Genomic DNA, 9980 nt, shown 5'->3' with positions numbered 1-9980 from the left:
AGATAACAATAAAAACAATAATAATAATTATACTAATACTACTAATAACAATAATAATAATAACAACAATAATAATAACAACAGCAATAATAATAATAATTATTATAATAATAACAATAATAATAACAACAGCAATAATAATAATAATTATTATTATAATAACAATAATAATAATAACAACAGCAATAATAATAATAACAATAATTATTATTGTTATAATAACAACAACAATAATCATTATTATTATTATAATAACAATAACAATAATAATAACAATAATAATTATTATTATAATAACAACAACAACAATAATAACAATAATAATTATAATAATTATAATAATAACAATAATAATAATAATAATTATTATTATTATAACAACAACAACAATAATAATAACTTTATAGATAATAATTATTATTATAATAACAACAATAATAATAACAATAATTATTATTATTATAATAATAATAATAGCAACAATAATAATAATTATTATTATAATAACAACAACAATAATAATAACAATAATAATAATAATTATTATTATAATAACAACAATACTAATTATTATTATTATAATAACAATACTAATAATAATAACAATAATAGTAATTATTATTATTAATAATAATAACAACAATAATAAGGGGGGGGGGTGTAGATGGAGCACTGAGGGAATGCTACTTTCAGAATCATGCTATTTTTAGAAAACATCAACCCTGCCTTTAAGTCTCTCCATGTTTGTTGTCTTTAGTATTCTGCAGTACGATTTATCCTTACCGTCCTTGTTATAGTTTTTCTGCCAGAGTTCAGATATTTGAATGATTTATTTTCTGTTCTGTTCCACTCTAAGAGCTCCTTCAGCTGCCATTCCCCTTCTACTCTGTGCTGGTCCCCACTCAAATTCTACATCTACAACATAGACTGTAAATGTTACTGAAGCCTGAGTCACCCGTCTGCTCCTGCAGGGGGCGCTGGAGTCCCATCGATGGCGGTCTCCATGCTGGAAATGCTGTCTCAGTCTAACTTTCAGTCAACCTAACGACAGGCTGAGAGCTGGAGCTGAGGCGGGTTTTAAACCTCCTGACAAACCATTACACCGCGCCCACCTGTCAATCAGGTCAGCTACACGCCTTATTGTGAATAACTCTTATCCTTCATCAAATCAAAACTGATGAGTCATCAAAACATTCACCCCCCGTACAGTGTGTGTCCATCGAGACATGAGCTAATCACACCTATTTGGTTTTTTGAACCAGGCTGTAAACATGTTAATCTCTGCTGTAAAAACAGACTTTTTAGAATGAATGAGTCGACAATTTTGCTGCTTTTCACATTTTTATTCTTCTCAAACTTTATCAGCAGCTCAACGTTCTGCACAAACGCTTCAATCACACTTGTTGTCAGCTGACCTACACTCCATTCGCTCCGCAGACACACCTGCAGGGGTCCTCATCGTCACGGCGACATGGAAACGCCTGAATGACATGAGCGATGCTATTGGCCACAGCTGGGGAGCTGGCAGCGATGACTCTCCTGGACATCATGTCAAAGTCTGAGCCTGACGAGACATACCCACATATTTATGAAGGACACGCCCCTCAACAGGTACCCCCAGGTAATACAGGACATCATCAGTCAGATACCAACCGTCAGTATCCATGACAACACCTCCTGCCTCCTGGACAATGATGGCGGAGGCAGCAATGTCCCAACAGTGCATCCCGATGTGATAATAAGCATCAGCTCCACCCGTTGCCACCTGACACATATCGACCGCCGCCGTCCCCATCGCACGAACACTGGAACATGCAAAACATCAGGAAAACTGGCAAAACATCTGGCAAAACATCAGACAAACATCTGGCAAAACATCAGACAAACTTCAGACAAACATCTGGCAAAACATCAAACAAACTTCAGACAAACATCAGACAAACATTTGTCAAAACATCAGACAAACATTAGACAAACATCTGGCAAAACATCAGACAAACATCTGGCAAAACATCGGGCAAAACATCAGACAAACATCGGATAAACTTCAGACAAACATCTGGCAAAACATCAAACTTCAGACAAACATCAGACAAACATCTGGCAAAACATCAGACAAACATCTGGCAAAACATCTGGCAAAACTTCAGACAAACATCTGGCAAAACATCAAACTTCAGACAAACATCAGACAAACATCTGGCAAAACATCAGACAAACATCTGGCAAAACATCTGGCAAAACTTCAGACAAACATCTGGCAAAACATCAGACAAACATCTGGCAAAACATCAGACAAACTTCAGACAAAACATCAGACAAATGTCAGACAAACATCTGGCAAAACATCAGACAAACATCTGGCTAAAGATCAGACAAACATCTGGCAAAACATCAGACAAACATCTGGCAAAACATCAGACAAACATCTGGCAAAACATCTGGCAAAACATCAGGCAAACATCTGGCAAAACATCAGACAAACATCTGGCAAAACATCAGACAAACATCTGGCTAAAGATCAGACAAACATCTGGCAAAACATCTGGCAAACATCTGGCAAAACATCTGGCAAACCATCAGACAAACATCTGGCAAAACATCTGGTAAAACATCAGACAAACATCTGGCAAAACATTAGACAAACATCTGGCAAAACATCAGACAAACATCTGGCAAAACATCGGGCAAAACATCAGACAAACATCGGATAAACTTCAGACAAACATCTGGCAAAACATCAAACATCTGGCAAAACATCAGACAAACATCTGGCAAAACATCAGACAAACATCTGGCAAAACATCAGACAAACATCTGGCAAAACATCAGACAAACTTCAGACAAAACATCAGACAAATGTCAGACAAACATCTGGCAAAACATCAGACAAACATCTGGCTAAAGATCAGACAAACATCTGGCAAAACATCAGACAAACATCTGGCAAAACATCAGACAAACATCTGGCAAAACATCTGGCAAAACATCAGGCAAACATCTGGCAAAACATCAGACAAACATCTGGCAAAACATCAGACAAACATCTGGCAAAACATCAGACAAACTTCAGACAAAACATCAGACAAATGTCAGACAAACATCTGGCAAAACATCAGACAAACATCTGGCTAAAGATCAGACAAACATCTGGCAAAACATCAGACAAACATCTGGCAAAACATCAGACAAACATCTGGCAAAACATCTGGCAAAACATCAGGCAAACATCTGGCAAAACATCAGACAAACATCTGGCAAAACATCAGACAAACATCTGGCAAAACATCAGACAAACTTCAGACAAAACATCAGACAAATGTCAGACAAACATCTGGCAAAACATCAGACAAACATCTGGCTAAAGATCAGACAAACATCTGGCAAAACATCAGACAAACATCTGGCAAAACATCAGACAAACATCTGGCAAAACATCTGGCAAAACATCAGGCAAACATCTGGCAAAACATCAGACAAACATCTGGCAAAACATCAGACAAACATCTGGCAAAACATCAGACAAACATCTGGCTAAAGATCAGACAAACATCTGGCAAAACATCAGACAAACATCTGGCAAAACATCTGGCAAACATCTGGCAAAACATCTGGCAAACCATCAGACAAACATCTGGCAAAACATCTGGTAAAACATCAGACAAACATCTGGCAAAACATCAGACAAACATCTGGCAAAACATCAGACAAACATCTGGCAAAACATCAGACAAACTTCAGACAAAACATCAGACAAATGTCAGACAAACATCTGGCAAAACATCAGACAAACATCTGGCTAAAGATCAGACAAACATCTGGCAAAACATCAGACAAACATCTGGCAAAACATCAGACAAACATCTGGCAAAACATCAGACAAACATCTGGCAAAACATCTGGCAAAACATCAGGCAAACATCTGGCAAAACATCAGACAAACATCTGGCAAAACATCAGACAAACATCTGGCAAAACATCAGACAAACATCTGGCTAAAGATCAGACAAACATCTGGCAAAACATCAGACAAACATCTGGCAAAACATCTGGCAAACATCTGGCAAAACATCTGGCAAACCATCAGACAAACATCTGGCAAAACATCTGGTAAAACATCAGACAAACATCTGGCAAAACTTCAGACAAACATTTGACAAAACATCAGACAAACATCTGGCAAAACATCTGGCAAACCATCAGACAAACATCTGGCAAAACGTCTGGCAAAACATCAGACAAACATCTGGCAAAACATCAGACAAACATCTGGCTAAAGATCAGACAAACATCTGGCAAAACATCAGACAAACATCTGGCAAAACATCTGGCAAACATCTGGCAAAACATCTGGCAAACCATCAGACAAACATCTGGCAAAACATCTGGTAAAACATCAGACAAACATCTGGCAAAACTTCAGACCAACATCTGGCAAAACATCTGGCAAACCATCAGACAAACATCTGGCAAAACGTCTGGTAAAACATCAGACAAACATCTGGCAAAACATCTGGTAAAACATCAGACAAACATCTGGCAAAATACCAGACAAACATCTGGCAAAACATTAGACAAACATCTAGCAAAACATCTGGCAAAACATCAGACAAACAGCTGGCAAAACAGCTGGCAAAACATCAGACAAACATCTGGCAAAACATCAGACAAACATCTGGCAAAACATCAGACAAACATCTGGCAAAACATCTGGCAACGACACACACATTCTGAAGATGTATGAACAAACAGTGTAAAACGCAGGAGAGTCATAGTGGTGTTGCTACCCGTGAACAGGAAGTTGGAGCAGCCTGAAGATGTTGGAGGTCATGGTGGACAGGGAGAGGTCGTCACGTTCTGCCCCGATCTCCGTCACCACCACACACCTGCTGACATCTGATTGGAGGAGACAGGACAGTCAGAAAAGTCACCTCACGTGTGTGATGTCACGTATGTGTGATGTCACATGTGTGTGATGTCACGTGTGTGTGATGTCACGTATGTGTGATGTCACGTGTGTGATGTCACGTGTGTGTGATGTCACCTTCCTGTCCTGAGGCGTGCAGCGCTTCTCCGTTCACAAATGCTCCTTTTCCTCTCTGAGCGTAGAACATTTTGTCCTCCATGCAGCTGTAAACCACGCCAAACTCCGTCTGACAAAAAGAGCCAACAACAACACGTCAAGTCGCTGAGCTCCGCCCCCTGCTGACCTATGACCTGTATCTGGACGGCGAGTTTACCTGCTTGTTGACGGTGAAAGCGATGGAGATGGCCACAAATGGAAACCTGTCAGGAGAAAAAACAAACAGTTCAGCAGGTGTAACCTTCCTGTCTGTGACATCACAGTGTGGGCGGAGCCACGCCCCTCACCTGTGTACAAAGTTCACAGTCCCATCAATGGGGTCGATGATCCAGGTGGGGCTGTCGGTCAGCTCCAGACGCTCACCTGCCGCCACTGACTCCTCCCCTATGAACCTGAGGGTCACAGGTCAGAGGTCACCTTCTATCTAATTACTCCCTATCTGCTGTCCAATCAGAATCATTACACTGTGATGTACCAGCTGCTAAGTAAGTGTTCTAAGAAGAACCCGAAAAGTCCTGGTCTGTGGTCATTCTGTTCCTTAACTGCTTTCATCAGTAGAAAACAGTAGAACTCAATAGAACACAAAAGAACATGGTAGAACACAATAGAACACAAAAGAACACAGTAGAACACAGGAGACCACAAAAGCACACAGTAGAACACAGGACAACACAATAGAACACAGTAGAACACAATAGAACACCATAGAACATAAAAGCACACAGTAGAACACAATAGAACACAAAAGAACACAGTAGAACACAATTGAACACAGTAGAACACATGAGAACACAATAGAACACAGTAGAACACAATAGAAGACAATAGAAGACAATAGAACACAGGAGAACACAAAAGAACACAGTAGAACACAATAGAACACAGTAGAACACAGTAGAACACAATAGAACACAGTAGAACACAGTAGAACACATGAGAACACAGTAGAACACAGTAGAACACAATAGAACACAGGAGAACACAATAGAACACAGTAGAACACAAAAGAACACAGTAGTACACAATAGAACTCAATAGAACACAGGACAACACAGTAGAACACAGTAGAACACAATAGAACACAATAGAACAGGAGAACACAGTAGAACAGGAGAACACAATAGAATACAATAGAACACAACAGAACACAAAAGAACACAGTAGAACACAATAGAACACAATAGAACACAGTAGAACACAATAGAACACAGAGAACACAGGAGAACACAATAGAACACAGTAGAATACAATAGAACACAGTAGAACACAATAGAACACAGTAGAACAGGAGAACACAATAGAATACAATAGAACACAAAAGAACACAGTAGAACACAATAGAACACAAAAGAACACAGTAGAACACAATAGAACACAGTAGAACACAGGAGAACACAATAGAACACATGAGAACACAATAGAACACAGGAGAACACAATAGAACACAGTAGAACACAAAAGAACACAGTAGTACACAATAGAACTCAATAGAACACAGGACAACATAGTAGAACACAGTAGAACACAATAGAACACAGTAGAACAGGAGAACACAGGAGAACACAATAGAATACAATAGAACACAGTAGAACACAATAGAACACAAAAGAACACAGTAGAACACAATAGAATACAATAGAACACAAAAGAACACAATAGAACACAGGAGAACACAATAGAACACAGTAGAATACAATAGAACTCAATAGAACACAGGAGAACACAATAGAACACAGTAGAACACAGTAGAACAGGAGAACACAGTAGAACACAGGAGAACACATTAGAATAGGAGAACACAATAGAATACAATAGAACACAAAAGAACACAGTAGAACACAATGGAACACAGTAGAACACAGGAGAACAGGAAAACACGTTAGAACAGGAGAACACAATAAAATACAATAGAACACAGTAGAACACAATAGAACAGGAGAACACAGTAGAACACAGTAGAACACAGGAGAACACATTAGAACAGGAGAACACAGTAGAACACAATAGAACACAAAAGAACACAAAAGAACACAAAAGAACACAGGAGAACACAGGAGAACACAATAGAACACAGTAGAACTCAGTAGAACACAATAGAACACAGTAGAACACAAAAGAACACAGTAGAACACAGTAGAACACAATAGAAGACAGTAGAACACAAAAGAACACAGTAGAACACAATAGAACACAAAAGGCCACAGTAGAACACAATAGAACATGAACGAACACAGTAGAACACAATAGAACACAAAAGAACACAATAGAACACAGTAGAACACAATAGAACACATTAGAACAGGAGAACACATTAGAACAGGAGAACACAATAAAATACAATAGAACACAGTAGAACACAATAGAACACAAAAGAACACAATAAAATACAATAGAACACAGTAGAACACAATAGAACACAAAAGAACACAGTAGAACACAATAGAAGACAAAAGGCCACAGTAGAACACAATAGAACACAAACGAATACAGTAGAACACAATAGAACACGATAGAACACAGTAGAACACAAAAGAACATAGTAGAACACAGTAGAACACAAAAGAACACAGTAGAACACAGTAGAACACAATAGAACACAGTAGAACACAGGAGAACACATTAGAACACAGTAGAATACAATAGAACTCAATAGAACACAGGAGAACACAATAAAACACAGTAGAACACGAGAACACAATAGAACACAAAAGAACACAAAAGAAAACAGTAGAACACAGTAGAACACAATAGAACACAAAATAATACAATATAACACAATAGAACCCAGTAGAACTCAGTAGAACACAGGAGAACACAAAAGAACACAGTAGAACACAGGAAAACACAATAGAACACAGGAGAATACAGGAGAACACAGTAGAACACATTAGAACAGGAGAACACATTAGAACTCAGTAGAACACAGTAGAACAGGAGAACACAGTAGAACACAGCAGAACAGGAGAACACATTAGAACACAGTAGAACACAGGAGAACAGGAGAACACAACAGAACACAGGAGAACACATTAGAACACAGTAGAACTCAGTAGAACACAGTAGAACAGTAGAACACAGTCGGACCTGTGATCTGGGTATTTGTTCCTGATGGCAGAGATGAGGATCTTCTCGACTTGTTGATCCGTTTCTGTCACCAGATCAGCCGGAGAACTTTTAAGCTTCACATCTTTCTGCTGCTGGAACGCCAACAGAACCACCTGGAACACACGCTCAGGTATCAGTCCAAGTAGAACACATTAAAACACATTAGAACACAGGAACAAGGACATCATCAAGATCTCATTAGAACACAGGAACAAGGACATCATCAGGATCTCATTAAAACACAGGAACAAGGACATCATCAAGAGCTCATTAGAACACAGGAACAAGGACATCATCAAGATCTCATTAGAACACAGGAACAAGGACATCATCAAGATCTCATTAGAACACAGGAACAAGGACATCATCAAGAGCTCATTAGAACACAGGAACAAGGACATCATCAAGATCTCAGGACCAGATTGGAAAAGCATATAACGCATCCTAACCCACTTTATTTTTCATACCTATTTATATTCAAACAGGAGCAGTCAAACAGGAGCAATCAAACAGGAGCAGTCAAACAGGAGCAATCAAACAGGAGCAGTCAAACAGAAGCAGTCAAACAGGAGCAATCAAACAGGAGCAATAGAACAGGAGCAATCAAACAGGAGCAATAGAACAGGAGCAGTCAAACAGGAGCAATAGAACAGGAGCAATAGAACAGGAGCAATAGAACAGGATCAGTCAAACAGGAGCAGTCAAACAGGAGCAGTCAAACAGGAGCAATCAAACAGGAGCAATCAAACAGGAGCAATAGAACAGGAGCAATAGAACAGGAGCAGTCAAACAGGAGCAATAGAACAGGAGCAATAGAACAGGAGCAATAGAACAGGATCAGTCAAACAGGAGCAGTCAAACAGGAGCAGTCAAACAGGAGCAATCAAACAGGAGCAATCAAACAGGATCAATAGAACAGGAGCAATAGAACAGGAGCAGTCAAACAGGAGCAATAGAACAGGAGCAATCAAACAGGAGCAATAGAACAGGAGCAATAGAACAGGAGCAATAGAACAGGAGCAATAGAACAGGGGATCTAATTGGCTGAATGTCAGTGTGGTGCTGCTGAAAGACAGCTCACTCTTGGAGCTGTCTTGTCTGTAATGTGACTATTGTTTGGGGTAAAATAAATTCAAATCAAATAATTGAAAAAAAAGAAACTTACTGCCGACTAAGCATTTTTTTCGCACAGTGACATCACAGTGATGTGTCGTCTGATTGGTCGACAGGGTTTGAAGGAATGAAAGAGTTGAGCTGCTTTAAGATAAAAACTTTAAATTAAATAAAGAAGGATTCAGATGATTTTATTTAAGGCTGTTACACCTTTTAATAAAGCTCTCTGACCCCTGAACGCTGCGCTGTGATTGGTTGGTGCGTCTCTTACCTCACTGGCCTGTTTGGCAATAGAGATACCGAAGTTCAGACAGTTGGTCCAGTCAGCCATGATGGTGATATGATGATGACGAAGGTGAGGAGTGGAAAATGTGTAGAGTGAGACCTCCTGTCAGAGAAAAAGACTATCATCAGAGAGAGAGAGAGAGAGAGATGAGGGGCGAGAGAGGAAGAGGAAATGACCGATCAATAGAAGAGAGCGAGAGAGATGAGGGGCGAGAGAGGAAGAGGAAACGACCGATCAATAGAAGAGAGAGAGAGAGATGAGGGGCGAGAGAGGAAAGGAAACGACCGATAAATAGAAGAGAGAGAGAGAGATGAGGGGCGAGAGAGGAAAGGAAACGACCGATAAATAGAAGAGAGCGAGAGAGATGAGGGGCGAGAGAGGAAGTAGGAAGTA

General features: G+C 39.4%; 1 protein-coding gene across 1 annotated transcript; it reads right to left on the bottom strand.

Moving 5' to 3' along the window:
* Window positions 1-1300: 1300 nt before the first annotated feature.
* Window positions 1301-9721, bottom strand: LOC132978491 (inositol monophosphatase 1-like). Its single transcript, XM_061043697.1, has 8 exons — window positions 9573-9721; window positions 8168-8301; window positions 5371-5475; window positions 5241-5286; window positions 5045-5153; window positions 4788-4896; window positions 1654-1805; window positions 1301-1564 (listed from the first exon to the last, which is right to left on the bottom strand). The coding sequence occupies exons 1-8, from the start codon at window positions 9630-9632 to the stop codon at window positions 1416-1418; spliced, it is 864 nt and encodes a 287-aa protein (XP_060899680.1). The 5' UTR covers window positions 9633-9721; the 3' UTR covers window positions 1301-1415.
* Window positions 9722-9980: the final 259 nt, after the last annotated feature.

This window comes from Labrus mixtus, chromosome 8 (genome assembly GCF_963584025.1).
Source record: "Labrus mixtus chromosome 8, fLabMix1.1, whole genome shotgun sequence".
Taxonomy (NCBI): Eukaryota; Metazoa; Chordata; class Actinopteri; order Labriformes; family Labridae; genus Labrus; species Labrus mixtus.
The sequence above is the reverse complement of the archived record's forward strand: the minus strand, read 5'-3'. Positions and strand labels throughout refer to the sequence as shown.